Source organism: Triturus cristatus, chromosome 1_1, assembly GCF_964204655.1.
Source record: "Triturus cristatus chromosome 1_1, aTriCri1.1, whole genome shotgun sequence".
Lineage (NCBI taxonomy): Eukaryota > Metazoa > Chordata > Amphibia > Caudata > Salamandridae > Triturus > Triturus cristatus.
Genome location: NC_140579.1, coordinates 634,577,234 through 634,597,308, shown reverse-complemented (window position 1 = coordinate 634,597,308; position 20,075 = coordinate 634,577,234). Strand labels below are relative to the sequence as shown.

At 44.4% G+C, this 20,075-nt stretch overlaps 1 protein-coding gene across 2 annotated transcripts in view; it reads left to right on the top strand.

Annotated features, from left to right (window-relative positions):
* The window catches only part of LOC146870743 (AP-1 complex subunit gamma-1-like), a 294,245-nt gene that overhangs the window by 72,789 nt on the left and 201,381 nt on the right, over nucleotides 1-20,075 (top strand). For both annotated transcript variants that reach the window (XM_085646315.1, XM_085646317.1), the window contains exons 3-7: nucleotides 10,248-10,372; nucleotides 10,843-10,984; nucleotides 11,549-11,645; nucleotides 14,666-14,742; nucleotides 15,591-15,686. In XM_085646315.1, the coding sequence (XP_085502441.1) occupies nucleotides 10,248-10,372; nucleotides 10,843-10,984; nucleotides 11,549-11,645; nucleotides 14,666-14,742; nucleotides 15,591-15,686 (537 nt within the window). The remainder of the gene's footprint in view (nucleotides 1-10,247; nucleotides 10,373-10,842; nucleotides 10,985-11,548; nucleotides 11,646-14,665; nucleotides 14,743-15,590; nucleotides 15,687-20,075) is intronic.

Below are 20,075 nucleotides of genomic sequence, written 5' to 3'. Positions count from 1 at the left end.
GGTGGGGAGCCACGGCCAACTGCCAATTAGGTCAAGGGAGCCACGGGTCAAAAAAGTTTGGGAACCACTGCTGTAGACAAATGAATTCGAACCTATGTACAAAATTATTCCATTCTACATTCCTTATCTTTGATTTTAGGCCTGCTATATTCCAAAACAAAAAGTTACAGCTGTTATTATCAGGATCATTTATACAATTATCAAAGTTCTCCACCGTTTTAGGTACTGGCTGGCTACCCCCCCCCCCCCGTGATAAATGTGGTATATTGGAATCTTCACCTGATGATAACGATGAGGTTGATATTTTTGCACAGGCTGCTAAAGGGACAATTTCATACAAGTTATGTGTCGGGACAAGATTCAATATGTCCCTTTGCCCCCTATAGTCGTGTAAAGCCAGTGTGTCCCTTCCCCCTGTAATATTCTCATCACGGTAATTCCTAGATTTATTATTCCCAGTGATGGAATCAGGGGGTGGTCTATCCACACCTAGTTCTTCCTTACTATTACTGGGGTTGAGCCTAGTTATATTAGTGCCAGGTTCCTTCAGTCAGTCCACTTCTTCCAGATTTGTTAGCGCCTGAAAACGGTTATGTGTACATCCATACCTTGTCCAATATGGCCATGGTAGCTGGGTTTGTAGAAAAAACCTAAAGGTACAATATCAATATGATGTTCAGAAATCTGATTACTTCCAGCCCTATTTAAAATTAAATCGATTAGTTGGGGGGTTTTGAAATTTAATATGACGCAGTCACCTGCCAAATCTTTAGCCCCCCTGCCTATCCACCTCATCCTTCTTGCCATTTTGAACTCTTAGAAAAGTCTCTCGGTTAACCCGGTCCTGCTCCCCAACCAAGATATCGATTTATTTCTTAGACTCTCACAGGTTTCATTCATTCCCTGTTGCATTCTGGGGACATTAGCTAGTATTATTGTATATGGTGTTGATGCTAGGGGTAGGTCTATATGCCTATTCCAATTCTCAGAAACCGCGTCCGTCGTGAGTCCCCTTATACCCCCTGCCATGGGCCCTTCCTTAGAATCGGTTCTCAACCTACTTTGGTCAGTTGAATTATAATGCGACCTAATAACGTCATCGCCAACTGGCAGGTATTCTCGCCGGATAGGGGTATTTGACTGGGTAACAGGGTTAATATTTATTTTCCTGTTATTCAAAGTATCCTTAGGTTCAAGGGGCTCACGTTTATAACATTTTGACAATACTTTTTCCACTTCCCCCACCCTACTTATTAAGTCAGTTATAGACTCCCTTAAAAAGCTGTCTAGGGCATTAAACTTATTTTTCAAATCCAGTACTTCACTCTGCATTGAATCACCATAGCTGATAGTCGCTATCCCTCCTCTAGTTTGTTTGTTCGCAGCGGATGCCTTAACCTTGTTTGACAACCTTTTTTGTATTGAACCCACATTTGTCTTATTCTTTATTCCTGTTTCCTTACTCTTTAGGTCTCGGCTAGCGATGGCTGCGCTTGTGCAGTCTCGCTCGTGAGACATAATGACTTGGGAGAAGAGGGGCTTGAACCCGCCCCTCTTCTTCCCTGTTCTCCATTGGCTGGCCTAGTAAATGCTGGCCAGCCATTGGAGAAGAGGTCCCGTCACTCTAATCCTGCCCCGTCCTTTTCGGATCGGGGGGCGTGTTTTTTGCGAGAAGTCTCAGGGAGGAGACAACAGCAAAACACGCCCCCCAATCCGAAAAGGACACTCCCTTTCTCCGAGGCATTTTCTGCTGTGCCTCGGAGAAAGGCGGTGGTGTCCCGGCGTTGCTCCCTCACCTGATCTCCTACTGTACGGCAGGAGCTCTGTGCTTGGCCGCTGAGGTGACGGACCCGCGTCATGGGCAGCGTCCGTGCTCATTCCGTAACCCGGAGTCTCCGCTCCGCTCTAAAACAGCAGGGCGTTAACAGGGAATTTAAGCAGGCGCGCTCCGTTCCCGATATACCCGCAGCACAAAGACATTCGCAGAAAAGCATTCCGACATACCTCCGGCGCATCTCTCATTCCGAGGTATTTCATGGACTTATCAGTTATCTCTATGTTTTGCGCTGGTATAAAATTGGATGCAATAATTTCCAGGGTTTTGACCAATTTTGCTTTATTTCTTAGTATTCAGGTTGTAAATATAGTGCAAATTAAGGTGGTATTCGCACCAAACTGATAGTCATTAGAAAGTATAGAATTCGAGGATGTACCGGGGTTTGCCCAAGCTACTGTCTGTACCCATGTTCCCCCAGGAGCGGGTACCTTCACCCCTTCCTTGCCCTTCCCCTCACACCTCCCCCTCAAATGGTTCCTGCTCCAGTGCCCCGTCATTGTGTCACACGCAGATGCGCCACGCCCCTTGCTGCCTCATGGCCTCCCACTTCCACCACCACACCCCCTCCCGCAGTCGACAGGAGATAAAGTCAAGATGAGTAGGGGAAAGCCATGGGAGGCGAGGAGAAGCGCTGCGGGGGGCCCCGGCCCGGGAGCCGGAGCAGCGGGCCTCTCCCCTGTGATGTTTGTTTATCCTCACACCTCTCCAGGCGGGATAGAGGGGACAGGGAGGTATGTGCAGTGAGAACTAGCACTATTTCTGGATGTGGATAGATCAGCGGGATATACCATGTTTCCTGGCTGCGGGTGAGTTAAGCCTCAGATCTGCCACCCCGCACCGGTTCAAAGATAGCCTGTAGAACTGTAGGCGCGAAAGGACGGACTCTGTATTTTCTAGCCTCCATTTCTAGGAGGTTTATCTCTGTCTGTAACCAACCCTATGTTCTTTTAACGGCTGTGACACGGGTCATATGTGGTCTCAATGGGCGCTTTTAATAATGTAGGCTAACTCCCTGTCAGAGACTCCCTGACATTGTTGTGGGATTTAGCTCCATATCCATTTCAGAACTCTTACAATTCTGGCTTCTAATACTAGAGCTGTCCGACCCATCAGACTGGATCACCGATGTAATCCCTTGAAAGAGAGGAGGAAATAACTATTCAAACTGCAACCCGAGTTCACGATCAGCTGGTGCTATAGTTCCGCGGGTTAGGCGCCTGCTTCCGTTTTCTGTGTCTAATCTGCTGTAACTCTCGCGCTCCAAACTCGGACTGAGCCTGCCGATGAGATGAGCCTATCACATGCACACCACGTGTTTTAGTACTTCCAGCAGGGTGTTGTAGGTGCCTACTGTACAGATCTCCGTCTTCTATGCTGCTGAACGCCATAGGCTACTCAGTAAGGCAGATCAGTGGGTCGTGTGCCTGCTGCGGAAATCCATGAGACGCTCGCATATTACACATTGCACTACGTGTAGGATAGCTCAGTGTGTTAGACCCCTTCAGGGAGTTTGTGTACAGTCTAAAAACAAGCATTTACAATGCAGCGGTCTCGGCATTGTTAAAGTTAGAGCTATTGGCATTGCTCATGACAATGCCGTTTCTTTAAATGTTTTAAAAACAAAAAACATAAACAAAAATGTCATGAGCAATGCCAATAGCTCTAACTTTACCAATGCCGAGACCATTGCATTGTAAATGCTTGTTTTACATATAGGATCAGGATTTCTGGGAAGCTTCGAGGGTGGTTGAGGGTCGCTCTCTGAGTCGCTATCACTAACATGGTCAGATATATTCACCACACAGCCATTACTAGTGCCTGTCCCACTAAGTTTATCCGCTAAAGGGTCCACCGGAGGGTCAGTTACTCCTTTATCACTAACCGATAAAGTCGGGCCCGCACCCTCGCCAGGAACAGTTTTATCAGGTTTCATAGCTTCTTCTACCGTAAGAATTTGTTTTTCTATAGCGCCCATAGCACCTGTCAATAATGACAGGCAAGGCCCTCCCCCATTCTTACTTAGTGTTTTCTTGTTTGCAGTAGAGGAAGCAATCGAAGAAGTTTTCCTCTTCCCCATAATGTGTCCGGTGTACAATCCCTTCCCCACTTCCTGAGAATCAGTGTAAGACAGTACAGGACCCTTGCTTACAGATATCTATAACACAGTGCGGGCTGTTATCAACCACGCCAAAACACTGTCTCTACAATAACCGTGTAAGGTTATACAACTCCAGAGTCAGGGAAAACACCTCCTGAAACAACAAAAGGCGTTTGGGTCCGTATAGCGTACAATGCTGTTTCGTGGCACAATACCTTCTAACGGGTAGAACGGCGAGATGCAGCCAAGAGTCCTGGCCCTGCCCGGCCTCCTCTGGTCATCGACGGGCAAGGACGGTCCCGCCCTTGGCCCGGGCTTCGCCCGGGCGCTGCCTGCGCTGTGGTGTGCTATCAGGTCTTTTATGGTCCCTTTGGCGCTGCCTGATGATGACTAAGGCAGGCGCCCAGAGTAGGCACTGGAATGCTGGGAAATGGAGTCCCAAGCGGCCGTTCCCCTCACGGCGGGCTGGACAATCAGTTGTAGGAGTTCAATTTCACCCCCTTACAGGCCGTTCCCCTCACGGCGGTTGTCAGGGTGAGTAAAGCTGGTTCCAAGGATTTCTAAGCGCGTTCACAGAAAAAGTCAATGATTTCCTAAGGGAGAAAATTGGGTTACTGGTAAGTACAGTTGTAAGTATTTTTCAGAGTCCGTGCTGGGCACCAAGATCCAGCACTGGGAGCTCACCTAATAGCAGGTGAGTAATTTCGTTTTCGTTACTCGGCTGATTTTTGGTGAATATTTTAAGTTTTGAAAAGTCCACACTTAGAAGAAATTTCAGGAAAAGCCAGTCAATGTTACCCTATGGAGAAAATTGAGTTATCGGTTTAAAGGTAAGTTCTCGACTGGCAGAGTTAAGGTTCTGGGCATAGACTCAGGTGTCTCCCAGGGTCAGGTAGGTACCGTTGGTTCACCCTCAGCGGCGCATGGGCGGCCGGGTGCAGAGAGAGTTAGGCCCAGTGTTATCCTATGAGTGGTAGGGGGGCCTTGGTTGGTGGCTGCTGACTAGCAGGCCACGCGGCTGTGGGAGCTGGGCTCCTGGTCACTTACTCAGGGCAAGTGGGGAAGTAGATAGATGTAGAGGTTACACTGCCAGGGCCACTCGGGTAGCTGGGTGTAGGGTGATTTTGAGCCTTCGGGCGCTCAATTGATTTCAATGGGAAATCTCCGGTTTAGAAAAAGACTGCAAGCTCGGAGACGAAGATTCTTCAGGTGCCACCACCACTTCGAGAGGTAAGTTGGGTAGTTGGAGGATAGGTAGGTACCCCGGGATTGGGCACAGGGGGCCGCGGGGCGCCGGGGTGCCTTTTGGTGTCGGGAAGTCTTACCCTCTGCTGATAGCGGTTGGGGGGGTACCTGGTTCTGAGGCTGCAGGCTTCTTCAGGAGTTCGAGGGAGGTCCTTGGGTGCCGGACTCTGGGTCACAGTCGCCGTGGGGTCGTCCTCGTGGTCTTTGTTCACTCCTGCACAGGGCAGGCTTGGCAGGTGCAGAGTGTGCTTGGTTCACGGTCCTGGGCTGCTGCCAGGGATTAGAAGTAGATTTTAAGTAGAGCCTCTACTCATGGGAGTCCCAGGGGCTTAGAGTCAAAAGGTAGCCAGGTCCTCCGGGGTTTGTGAAGTTGCTGGCCACAAGAGATGCCGGGTTGGAGCAGGAGCAGGTTCGAGGGTCGACAGGCCGGTAGGGCTGGGGCCAAAGCAATTGATGTCTTCCTCTTCTTAGCAGCTGCAGGGCAGGTCTTCTTTCTTCTAGCTCTTCTTCGGATTTTGGAATCTGGGGAAGGAAGGTTCAGGGTGCCCCTAAATACTAGATTTAGGGGCGTTACAGGTAGGTGAAGGGCAGGGACCAATGGGTCCCTGTCCTGGGGTGGGTACACCCCCTATCCTGCCTCTCTCCTGTGGGAGGGGGGCAGTAGCCTAATCCTGATTGGGCAGGGCTTCCCATCTTCAAGCTGGTGAAAGCCCAGAGATGTGCTTCACCTCGCCTCCCCCACCTGAGGGGTGGGGTTGGCAGGCTGGCACATCCCCTGTCCTTATTTGGGGTTTCCAGCCAAGCTTCCCGCCAGAGTGGGTGGGTTACAGTGGCCTGGGGAAGCTCACAGAGGCGGCATGCCTTTGAAGGTTCCCCCTGCCCATCCTGGGGGAAGAGATTTAGCACCTCGCCCAGGATGTGCATTGGTGCAGGCCCAGGAGAGCAGGGGCTCTCCTACCCAGGGGTCCAGCAACATGTCTCCTGTGTGGCAGCCTAGGCAGCCTCAGAACAGACGTGGATTGAAGGTTAGGTTTTAGGGGGCATCTCTAAGATGCCCTCTGGGGTGCTTGGTACATTAAAGCCCACACTGGCATCAGTACCGCTTTGTTCGCCATAAGTTGGCAGGGTATGCTCCGAGGTTGAGTCCCTTGCTCACTTTGCCACTGGATTCAAGCAAGCCTGGCTGAAGATGGCTGAAATGCCAGAAACCGGTCCTAGGAAGCTTGTTTCCGGTCCAGGGAAGGCATGGCTTGGCAGTTCGGGCTGGACTGTTCCCATGAGGCACAGGGTCAGACTGATTTGCATATGGCCATGTCTGAACTGGGGTGGCAGAGTGGGCTAAAGAACGGTGATGGATCAAACCCAGATCTGTTGACTGGGTGTGAGTGTTTGATTGGTTCTGATGCTCCGTCCATCACCACCCCCTTTTGTACCGCTTAGGGGAGGGAGGCTGCCAGCTTCCTGCGAGGACTAACAGCAGAGACCAGACGAGACGTTGCGACACGGGACCGGACCAAGCTGGCGAAGGTAAGTTTTTATTTAAAATCCCCGCCCCCCCCAACTCCCACGACCAAACACCCGTGAGTCATGCCAGCCGCGACGGACTCCACTGCCAATATAAAAATTACAAACATTGTAATTTTCAACACCAACAGCGTTATCTTTCACAAATGCGAGACCGATTGCATTGCAAATGCTTGCTGTAGTTGCAAACAAACATCATTTTTCTGCAAAATAAATATTTGCGGTCTTTTTCAGCCTAACATGTACTGAAGAATTTATGATCTAAGTAATTCAAAATAAATTCCTAGACCACCACAGACTGTATATATGTGATATAACATGTATTCTTAATAACGTACGTAATAATTACATAACAGATAACATGTGTATAAGGGTAATCTGTATCATAATCTCTAATCTTATGTTTCCACTTAAATTATCAAAGTTATCTCAGATATCTAAAATCATAAGTTTGTTGTAAGTCTCACTTTGAAAAAACATCTTGGCTAGAGGAGTTGACACTTAGTACATTTGACAGCTTTGTTAGTATGTAAAATCTAATCAACAAAAATTCAGGCCAATGCACTTGTTTGTTCTTCCAGTATCTGCTACACCGGCTGCTGTGTTGGGGTTGTCTACAGCTTCAAAATGCTCTTTTTGGGCACTCTCCCCTTGGAGGGCCTCATCAACAACACTGTATTAGGGTTACAGACTCAAAGAGTGCAGTTCTGGGATTTCAAAGGCGGCAGAGAGTAATAAAGATAAATAATAAAAATACAATAGAAAAGAAAAAAAAAGGGCGATGAAAGAAAGGAAAATTAGGGCAAAGAAGGAGAGCAAGAAAAAACACAAAAGAGAAGAGTAAAGATAGAATGGGAGATGAAGGAAGAGTCGACAAAACGAGGTTAAAGAATTATAATAAAAAAGTGGATAGTGTGAAGAAAAAAGAATGAGGAAGAACAAGCAAGAAAGTAAACGGAGAGTTTGCAGAAAGGAAGAAGAGCGAGAAGAATTATGCTGACGAACATTGGTATAATGGTGGCTCTGGAATGAAGTGGCCATCAGAATCGAAAACTCCAGAATCTTTGCCATAATCCCGGCCAGCCCATTCGTAGTGGTGGCTATCTCCGGCACATAGGGTCTGCCGATAGCTTTTGATAAGCCACCTGGCATATGGTGCCAATCTCTTACATATAGTAGCTACAAATGGCATATGATGTGCATCCCTAGCATGTGATTGCAGTGGGTAGGCATGTAAGCTGATCCTGCGCATGTGTGGCCAGTGGTAGATTTGAGCATTTGATGAAAAGAGAAAATGGTCTTTTGAAACCAAACTTGTGGGATTTCTGGAAATGAAAGGCTCGTATGTTAACAGAAAGTCTGGAGAATGTAAACTTATTTACCTAAAATAAAAAGCTGGAATTTGAGAACATCTGGTATTTTTTTCCAGGAAAGTGAAGCTGATGTTTGGGGATAAATATATTGCAATTCAGTGATATATTTGAAGCTGACATTTTAGTGATATTGCTGAGTTGAGGTCACTTATTAGTGATTCTATGTTTTTGCTACAAAGGGCTCTTTCTGAAATGGCATTTAATTAATTTATGTGGAAGCATTTCTTACTCTAAATTTATAAAACTTTTATGAACTCACTTCATTATGAGCAAAAAAATGATTGACTGGGACGCGGCCCCAGGTAATTACCAGTGGCTGAGATTAATTCAAGCGGTCCATCCATCACTTTTTAAAATTCTTCATTGTGACATCCTAAGTCTTACAGGTATGCCCAGACATGGGCCCTGTGTTTTCTGTTCCACTTGACCCAAGCTACACCCGACTGAAGAGGCTTAAAAGGCCAATACCAGTCTTGGGTTGCTTTTTTTTCCATGTCAGAGAGGACCTGCCTTGGTAGTTTGGGCACTGCCAAGGCTGATTTGCTCATAGCAGGTCTAATCTGAGGTGGGATGGTTGGCAAAAAAAATATATGGTCCGGGATGTGTCCTGAGTAATCGACCGTGGCCGGTATTAATTTAAGCATCACTTTTTTTTATTGTTCATTTGGCTTGAATCCTAAAGTGAGCTAGCTACTTAAATGTGTGGTTCATGTTGGGCTGCTCTGGGACATTAGCTGAGGGATCTGTCAGGTATCTATCACTCTGAGCAAGATACAAGAAGAAGTGGTAGTGTGGTGGAATTTTCATAGCAGGGTCCGATTGGAAATTGCTGCCCACACAATGCCAAGTGAGCCTGCCTTAAACAAGGAAACCTGTGAGATTTGTGCAAGACACTTGCTTTCCGGTATAGCGCTCAGTACATTTTCATATTGTTGAAGGGTGCTGTTGGCTGTCGCCCTAGCCTTACTTGGCCAACATGCAAGACTTTTTGGACTAGCACATTTGTTTCTCCAAAACTGAAGCTCAGTTGTGCCAATTATTTGTTCAGCCAGCAACTTTGCCTCGTTATGCCACCTCACGTTTGACCATCCTTCAAGGTAATTACATTTAAAAGCTCAATTTGGACCACCCCCAGTCTCTATTACACTCATTAACTTGTGTCACCAGTCTCCAAGCTTGATTAAACCTGTGCTCTAGTTTGGTCACCTTCAAGCTTATTTACACTCTAACCTTGACTATACTGAAGCGCTAACTTCAAGCTTCATTGCACCTTGAGGCTTTTTTGGTCAAACTGCAGGCTTTTGAAATCCTTGGCTCGTGGGGCCATATTTGAAGCTTGAAAAGGCCCATTGTCTTTTGCAGCAGAAGCTTGACTAAAGTTATGGTCCTTTGCACCTAAGCTCTATTAGGAGAACCCATTAAAACACTGAAGCCTAAAGCCGCCACAGTTCAATGTAATATGGAAATAGACCAAATTCTTCTGTGTAGAAACCTCGGTCTCTCTTCAGCCTCCAACCTAGCACCCCTTCACACTAAAGTGCTGGTCAGCCTTGTTTATCTCGAGGCAAATATAAATATCCAAGAGGAGATGTGGCCCAGCAGTTAGAGCGCCAACGTTGGAACTGAGGAACCAGATTCAAATCCCCTCTCAACTTAACATCCTGTGATCTTGCGTAAATTACTTAATCTCCCTGTGTCTAAAAAAACATGTGTAATGTTCTATATAGTTGAGGTTATACCAAGTATTACCAAAGAGTCATCTTGCAGACTGAGGCCACAGACAGCTGAGTTACCTTTCCTACATATTAACATGCTCATGGTGCTAAGAGCATAATTATCCCTGAAACTGAACAGATATTGCAGACTCCGCATTCATATAGTGGAGATATCAGTCTGGCTGCATCATACAGGCTGATGTATTTGTCAGCAGAGCTATCCCTTCTACGACACCCATCTTGCAGGCTTAGGCTGCGTGCAACAGCACTATTTCTCAGATTACTCATATCCCTCAGACAGCACATGGTGAACTACCCTTAGGATATGCTTTGGTGTGTTTAGTTCAGTGTGTAGTGTAGCATGCAGTGTGAAATCTTTATTATGCTTCCTTCCTTTGTCATTTAACCCATTTTGAATCCTCTTCTTTTCACACTTTTGCTAACTCCTTCTCAAGATGGAGTGTTTAAAGCTGATTGCCTCCCAGAAGTTTACAGACAAGCGGATTGGTTACCTTGGTGCCATGCTTCTATTGGACGAAAGGCAGGATGCTCATCTCCTGATCACCAACAGCATCAAAACGTGAGTTATGTGTGAGTACATATGTGTGTTGCCTGGGCAGAGTCAATATGTATTGGACGATAAACTTAGAGGGCTAGAGAGATGTGGGGGACAGCAATGCATAAGTAGATGTGGATTTGTTGGAGATTATTTGACTGAAATAATGAATTAGTGGTTGTACATGAACCGTGAAATGGCTGTTTTTGAACAGGTGGATTTATGGAGGGATGGATTGTGAGTTGGAGTGAATGAGGTGGATATGGCAATGGGTTGGCTATTCCATGGATATATTAGAAGGTCCTCGGTTAACTAGCGGATTTACTCATTAATGGGTTGGTCGATTATCAAATGTGTTGATTGATGGATGTGTTCGTAGGTTTCATTGATTGGTGGGGTTCAAAGAGCTTAGATATTTTTCAGTAGATGTGTTGGTAAATCTCTCCTCCTTCTGCTTTCTAAAATGATTCTTGACTACCTAACTTTCTCCACAGAGACCTGAACAGCAGTGTCCAGTTTGTGCAGGGACTGGCGCTCTGCACCCTTGGGTGCATGGGCTCCTCGGAAATGTGCAGGGACCTGGCCAATGAGGTGGCACAGCTCCTCAAGACCTCAAACTGCTACGTCAAAAAGAAGGTGATGTGCATGTTGAAGGTCCATTACTTAGAATTCATGGCATGTCTGGCTTGGCTGGATGTGATCTTTTACATATACTGCAGGATGATGGGTACAGCTGGCACATGGGGTTAGAGTGGTGGGGAGCATGGGAACTTATGTAATGAAACCAAGACCTCTGTACTCAGTGGGCGTTTCTAGGAGAAGGTTACCCTGATTTGCTATCAAATTGTGTACTCTTCAGTATGTATATATGTGCTATTCGAATAATCTAAACCTAGCCGAGAACTGTACCGGGTTAAATCCATAGGAACGGTCATCAAACGATTGGAAGGGTGTCTGGGTTCTGAGAGCTGCAGTGGACTGTTATTTACTCTTATTTATTGATTCGCAGCAAAAGGCCATTTGAAAATGAGGAATTTGCTATGCATTAGCTCACAGTCAATCAGTGAAGTGTCATTGTGCAGTTGTGAATGAATACCTAACTGCAAAAGACCCGGTGCCTCTGTGTTGGTGAATTTTCGAGGCAGGCCACAGTGATGAGACTTGGTGATCATCTTTTCATTCCATCTTCTCCTCTATCAGGCTGTGGTGTGTGCAGTTCACATCATCCGAAAGGTTCCCGACCAAATTGATATGTTCCTGCCGGCCTGCAAGAAACTCCTAAGTGAAAGGAGTCACGGTATGTACTAGGCAAGGAGTGGGAAGAGTCTCCTTAAAGGGTGGGATTGAGGCGAGAATCCCACAGTGGATTTAGGGCTGTTTAGAGACCAGCGGAAAAAAGAGTGTGGGGTTGAGTTACTTTAGATATGACAGTAAAGATAACCAGGAAGTTTCTGAGGCAAAATGTTAGATTCTCCTGGAGAAATGAGTGTTGTCAGATTTATGGTCATTGAAATAGATTACATCTAAATTCTCCCAGACAACTGAGCTATTTTAACTTTCAGAGTCGAGGGAACAAAAACCTATTTCAGATGGATATGCCTAAATTACAGTAGAAATGAAAAATGTATTCATTAATTTAGAGGGATTTGTATCCCCTGTTGCTTCATGGTGGGTGGCGGAGCACATGACCAGTTCAGAATATTGCTTCACTTACTTGATGCTCTTCCTGGTGAGTGTTGTCTTCTCAAGAGAGGACCTTATTGGTGTTTTGGTGAGGGGGATGTGTTAAGAAACCTGCTTCTGGCTGTCAACTCAGAACTCTAAGAGGTCCTGTTTAGCACTTGTTACGAGCAAGGTCCTACTCCCTGAAATGGGCAGGTGGGGTTCAGGGTGATCTTGTTCCATACTTCATGCTATAAAAGTGTACTTGTAAAGAGTAGTTTCAGCACTTTTCTGACTTTCACTGTCACTTAGTAGCCATATCAGGCAGGGTCCAGTTTGTTCTTCAGGTGGTATTTCAGGACCTAGAAGGTTTCTCCTTGTCTTATCTAGCTGAACCTGCTCTGGCACATTCATGAAACATTCTTGAATACTGGTTCCTCGTGAGAACATTGTTGGATGCCAACATTTGCAGGTAATGTGGGTGTCTTTTCCAGCTATCCTTGTGCATGAAGGACGTTGAAAAGAATCATTTGGTGTCATGGGAACCAACGCAGTGGTTTTAAAGTCTGGACAGCTTTTTGTTTGATCACGGAGAGCTGAAAGATTGTAAATGTGTCCACTGTATTTAACTTGGTCCTAATGGACAAATCTTAGGTTTTTCATGGAAGCGTTCCAAAAACCAGCAGATATGTACCTCTCTCTTCCTTCCTTTCATTCAAGAATAGGATGTTTTCCTTCATTCAGGTAAACATGCTATGGAGGTGCCTGATGATGTTGCTTTGGGTCCCACTCCAAATGAAGATTGGTCATGATATTGTAGTGCTATTTCTGCAACAAAAGGTGGCAGGGCTCCAAAGCGTAAGCCAGAAGTCGCCTGTACATGTTGGATAAGGGCAATGTGGATCCCTGTTGTAACCTGCATGCTCTTCTCTTCCCATTTGCGGTGCATTGTGTGGTAGTCTGCAGATATATCCTGAAGATTCAATCATAGGCACCTTGGAAATACTTGCGCGGACATTTGTTAGCATTCAGATCTTTTTCTTGAGGATCTAAAGCCTGATTGCCTTGAAATACATTTTTGGTTTCTGTGTGTTGCTTATGTTTCATTTTGACCTCTCTTTCCACTATTTTGCAGGTTTGAGATGGATTTTGTAGTCAGACTTAACTTTGGGTCTGAAAAATCTTTTTGAGCAGTAGGGTGCTCACTACCTGTCTCATCGTCATTGCGATATACATTGGTTAGGTTAGGGACCAGCAAGCAGAAGAACTCCTTGAGCACAAATGTGCTGGGCTGATCATGGTGTTCTTATTTGTGAATAAATCTAGCACTTGCGTCAGGTTTGTCTGCTTGAATGCAAGAAGATTGGTGCTGATTCTAAGAGGAAGTCATTGAGCAAATGATCAGACTGTTAGTCCTTGATAACTTTAAGTTGATTCTCAGTGATGTTAGATTTCATGGAGGACAATGATGTTGTGTGCAGTTTTCAGAATCTATGGGTCAGATATTTCATGGAATATCTTGAAGAGTTCACTTGTTAAATTTCAGATTAAGTTACTTTGCTTTATATAATGGTTTTTCTTTGCTCAGTTGGTGACTCCATAGTATCCTCTTGTTAATTGTGCACTGTGTCTTGGATACCTCAAATTTAGTGAAACACCAAGAGTGTTCAAGACAGCTCTGCTGGTTGAGAATGGATGGGAATGAACATGTTCAGCATTGCAGCGATGATGTTAATGTTTGTGGTGGTTCACAGTCATTCCAGTGTGACCCCTCTACGGAGGGTGGTTTGCACTTAATCAATGCATCACCAGATTGGTTGTGAAAGGCTCTCATGCCTAACACTTGTTATTCATGGTGGCATTCAAATATGAACATTTGAATAATTTCCAGTAGGTATTTCGACTTGTTCCCTCCAAGGAAGACAAGTGCATAATTCAACCTTGAAAGCGGCATGATCTTTGGCTACACCAAGCGTATGATTGAAGAGAATGAGTCATACATTGGTACATGCCTTGGAGAGGCATGTACCAACTAGGTGCAGACCAAGAGTTTGTGTATATATTACAAATGGATGCTTGCTTGCTAGATTTCTTATCAACCCACAATTTGAAGTTGCTTACAGGAATGATCTTGTTAAACAGTATGTGGAGATATGCCACTAGGCCTTGAACACCACCTAGTTAGGAGGTGCTGCACAGGTATTTGATCAACCACTTCCACAATCCTAGATTTTTGGCATTGGTAGCAATGATTAAAAAGTCAAAGAAAAGATAAAAGAAGCCTTTCAGTGACCTAAGGGGACTTTCTAACAGAGTATGAATCTGTTGGAGCATACTGGTGAATAATCTCAAGTACATCAGTTGGATAAGGGAATGTTTCTCCAGAAAGCTTAGATACTTTGGACGACTGTTCAGACAGATGTGGTAACATAAAATGGACGAGGTAAAATTCAGGCAGAGAATTAATGTTCGAAACTAGAAGAGATGGGTATTGTACCGGGGAATGTACATTTCAACATAGAGGCCCCACTCCTACTGGAAAGCTGCTTGAAGACTGTAATTATTGAGGTGAGGATTTGCTATCAGTGAGGGGATCCGGAGAGGAATTATTTGTTTCTTTTCTGTGAACCATTAGTCATGATTGCCTTCTTTCAGGTGTACAGCATGGAGCAGTGATCCTGATGACGGAGATGTGCAAGCGGAGCCCGACTGCATTAAAGGACCTCCGAAAGGTGAGAGCAGGGACATTTCCTACATCACGCGAACTTGGAGACCATTCTGCAGGTGTGCTGGAAAAGAGAATACGTCTGGGAACTACTGTGATTTGTATGCAGCTTTATAAATCTTCATATAGCTTTATAAACCAGAATATTTTGAACAGTAATAACTCCTTTATGCATAAGGCCCCAGGCATGACCAAGGAGGAGGCCCCATGTGTATACAACTAGAAGAGTTTCATATAGCATCAGTGAGATCCACTCAAATGAGTGTATTAAAGCATTGTTAAAAGTAAAACCCAATTTGTGCATGCTACTTTGATCACCAAGTATGAGTGCGAAGGAAGAATGAGTGATCTTCAGGTAATTGTATTTAGGAGCTCTGAGAATGCCACAAGTGTGTGGATGGGCATTAGAAACTCTCCATATCTTGCATTGCCTACAGGCAGTCTTGTGTCCAGGAAATCCAAGGAAACCTTATATTAATGCTGGTGCACCTGAAAATATCATTTTATAAATATGGACAGAAGTTGTCAGAGAAAAGCCTTCAGTTATCTATATGATATTATTTATATGGGTATTTCATATAAGTCTGTAAAGATGCACATTTGAGGCCTATGAATATGTATACAGAGACATGGCAAAGTTATATATTTCTAAAGTCTGTAAAGGTGTGCTGTGGAGACCAGTGGAGGTGTATACATACATAGAAACATTATTCATTTCTATAGGGGCACAGTCAATATCGCTTACAGATGCCCATGAAAGCATACTACAAATTAGCTATGGGTGTGTAAGGGAGCACAGTAAACTTGTTTATGAAGGTGCATTTGGTAACTCCTGGCCTTCTCTCCTCTCTGTAGCTCGTCCCTCAGCTGGTTCAACTCCTGAAGAACATTGTGATGTCTGGGTACTCGCCCGAGCATACTGTATCCGGAGTCAGCGACCCTTTTCTGCAGGTCTGTCTTTTCACATGTGCACAAACCCCCAGCATTGGACCTGTTATATCACATTTCTGATATATATAATGTTCATTGATAACATCACTGATGACGTCATCCTTAATGCTATTATTGACATTACTCCATAAATCATCACATCATTTAAAAAAAGAAAGTTGTTAGTGAGGGGCCAGTAGATATATAAAACATAGAAGTGCTGTGTATACCTGTGTGGGTGAATAGACTGGAAATAGTGTAAGACCTGGAAGCAAGTGTGGCTGTGCATTGTGAGTTATATGGTGCATTGTTTACCAACTTGTAAAGTTTTGAGAGTAAGTAGCACTCTGGCTGAACAGTCCTGATGTGGGTTGAAGGAGCATATTTCAAAATAGGTTGTGTCTTTCAGCCGAACCCTGTTGAAAAGCAAATGAGAGAAAAGACAAGCTCCTGTTCGCAGTAGATTATTAACCAGTGGATGTATGGGCATGTGCCAATATTTTATAGTTGTTCTACAATGCTATAGAAAAATATTATGTAAAGAGGATGTTTATAAGGTGTGGATGTTTATTTACAGAAATCCATGGAAGATCTTGTGGAATTGCTGACTGTTGAATAATATAGAATGTGGGGGTGACCCAATTAGAGGTGGTTTAACTCGCAGTGTGGTTGTAACCAACGCTGTTAGGTTGTATACTGTAGTGGTCATCTCATTAATGTTTGTAGTGTATTTTACCAAAATTTGGAGGGTTGTCAATAGGACCTGGTTGAATGTGTTGTATTAATGGCTAATGCACACCTGTCAGCCACTTGACTTAAAATTGGGGATCATGTAAAATCTTCAAAAGGGTGATCCCATTAAGGTGAGTAGAGAACAAACAATTTTGTTTTGAGAGTGCTGAAGATCCATAAAGTAGGTGACCCCATTAAAGTCTATGGAAACATTTTGTTTGTTAGTTGAGTGAATACTACTATCAAGAGGGTAACGTCCGCCAAATGTGGGTGCATTGACAAATATGCTATGTGTCCAGCATTTGGCCAAAGATTATGTCCGTTATCAGTTGGTGCTACAAACTTGGGCGTAGTTTGTTGACTTACTTCCAGTCCAGGAGCCCTATGGCACACTGTCACAATCACTGGATGATGTTATCAGTGATGTCATCAATGATTTAATTTACCATATCATAAATTATGTAATATGTGAGATTATAAACTGTCTACAGTTAGTTCACTAGACTATAATTTTCATACGTGAGCAATTTTTCGTTTTTTAAGTGTTAGTTCTTATCTAATTTCAACACCTAACTATTACATCACTTTAACATTTGTTTTTTTACCAGTAGATTTATGGGTTTTTGATCTTATTTAAAGGTGACCATAAGCATAACCCCCAAGGGCAACCAGTGCCACTGCCTTCCAAGAGGGGCCAAACCTCACTCTGTGCAGCAGGGGTTGGTCGCAGGCCCTGCCCCCAGTTCCCACAGGTAGCCAACTGAAGGTCAAGTGCAGCTAGGGTTAGCCCCAGACATGGCTATCCCCCCCCCCCCCCCCCATGGGCTGCCAAACCCCACTGCGCACGGCCTTCTCATAGCCTTAGGCAATGCGCTAGGTGCTGGCCAGGCCCTGTGCAGAGCTCCCCATAGGTGGCAAATCTCCTGAATGGGCAGCCAAACCTCCTCCACTGGATACAGCCTTCAACTGTGTGTAACAGTGGGTTGACCCTACACTCATCCCACTGTATGCCAGCCTTCACTGCGCACGGCCGAAGCCTTGCATAGTATGTGATAGCTGCATCCTATGAAATTAAAGGACAAAGGGATTTGTAAAGTGCACTACTGCCGGGGGCATCTAGGCACTAGTCTCTGATAGGTAAACTGCATGAAAGAGGAAGATAAGATTAGAGATTAAATAACCATGTTTTAAGTACCTTCCTGAAAGCTAACCGATTAGCAATCCCTTTCAGCATACAAGGTAGAGAGTTCCATAATCTGGCGGTGCCTACAACAAAGCCTCTGCCACCCCAGTTGGCTTCCTGAATGTTGGCACAAAAAGATTGTGTTCTGCAGTGGAACGAAGTGGTCTGGATGGAACATACCATTGGAAGCAGTTCCTGAAATATTCAGGACCATTGCCCTTAAGAGGTTTAAAAGCAATGCACAGTGCTTTAAAATCTATATGCTTCCTAACTGGAGTGCAGAAGAAGCAGATATGTATTTAGGGATACCTAGGAGAAGGAGTGCAGCCGCATTCTGCACAATGTGAATTTTATTCAAGGATTTCTTCCTGATGTTTACAAACAGGCCATTGCAGTTGTCAAACCTTGAAAGTACTATGGCAGACGCCAATGTTTTTCAAAGGTCGGGAGGGATAAACGGAAATATTTTCTAAGGAGTTTTTATGGTGAAACAAGAGCCAGATGCAACAGCATTAACATTTCCCTCAAAGGATATGTTATTACTACAGACTACTCCAAGATTCCTTACTTTTGTCAACTGGAGTGGGTAAGGTTCCTAATTCCTGTGGCCACCAGGTAGGGGACCAGAAGGTGCTGTTTCTTCCAAAAAGCATGACATCAGTTTTGCTAGAATTAAGCTTTAAGCAGTATGAGGCCATCCATTTGCAGACCTGGAGCATGCAGTCCTGAAAGCGCAAGGCAGTTTCATCAGGGTTGCTGGCTACCGCTGTGTCATCGGCATAGGATACCACTGTAAATCCATAGGATTTGATCAGTTTGGCCAGCGGGGCCACATAAATATTGAAAAGAGTGGGACTTAGTGACGACCCCTGTTGTGCGCCACATGGTAGGGAAACGGTAGGAGAGTGGTAATCTTCCAGAGCCACAAACTGCTCACGATTTTCAAGAAAGGATTTGAGTAGAGAAGGGGCAAGACCTTTTATCCCAATAGCTGCGAGACGGTCCAAAAATGCGTTGTGGTGGATCCTGTCAAACACTGCGGATAAGTCCAATGGAACTAATGCCGCACTGCCTCCTACAATGACCGTTCGTCTCACTTGTTCTGAAGCTGTAATCAAGGCAAGTTCAGTGCTATGTTTGCTTCTAGAGCTGAAACTCATTAAGTCGAGACGTCCATTGGTTTCTGTATAGGCCCGGCTCCCATCTCCCTGCAGACTGCCAACACCCTTCAAAGACAATCACCCCTACACCATGCACATTGCCTTCATCTCTGAGCAGTGGTGGGTTGCCCTGTACGCAGCTTACAGGAGGCTGCCCACTGTGTTTGGCCTGCAGGCTGCACAATGATGATTGGCCGCAGGGTCTGATCTATGACCTGATACTTCTAATTTTTGTCTATACGTTTTTTGGTACAAAGTTACCACAATGGAGCCTCGTTGAGCAACACAGTTCCAACAGCTTTTTGTGTTTGTATTATGTATTTATCTGAATGGCAAATTAGAGGCCACTAGTATTAGCAAAAAACACAGGTGCTAACTTCGCCCCAATAAATAAGCCCCCAGCTATATCTAAATGTATGGTAATGTTGCTATCACCAGTTACAATAATGCATTTTCCAGAAGTGACATTACTGCAAACTATCCAGTATATTCTAAATGAAGGCATGAAGGGGTATTTCATAGAGGGACACATAAATAAATAACAATGGGATACCCCAGGAAGGTAAATGAATGATATGCCAGCACTGCAAGAGATTGATGAACTATCCCAAACACTAAGCTGGCTATTCACAAACTGCATTTTGAAGTGTTAGTAGTACTACAATAGTGCTAGTACCATACAGGAAATGTTATTCACAAACCTATGTGCGAAGGTCTCTAATTCTACCTCTCCTATCTTATATGTGCGGTGATCTTCGCCTAACTGCAGAGATCTCCGCACATGCAGGTATACTTTTTTTGTAGTATAGGTAGGAGGTAAGGGGGGAGTAGCTGGATAATGGGCAATATTTACAACTAAATGGGAGGGGTCTTGGGAGCAGTAAAAAGGGGTATATGGGGGCTAGTGAGGGTTTAGTGAGGGACATGCATGCATCCACAAACAAGTAACCCCTTCCTCTCCTATTCATAAACTGCACTTTTAAAGTTACTAGAGACAAAAGGGACCCAAAACAGCCATAAATGTACTCCAGCTCAGAACTGCAGTAAGTCCAGCACTTCCCATCGCCACTTTGAGGCACTGCAACGCCGCCCCTTAGAAAATAATAGAAACATGGAATTCATTCAAAACCCCACAAGAAATAATATTAAAATTAATATACAACTTTTTCGAAAAAAATAGACTTTTTTATGTTAAAAATTAAATAGAAATTATTTTAAAAGAATATTTTGAAATTGTAATGAATTTTTCAATTAAAAAATAAATATACCTATTTGTTAATAAAAAAATTAAATCAATCTGATACATAACTTTTAGTAACCTTTTTATAATATAAA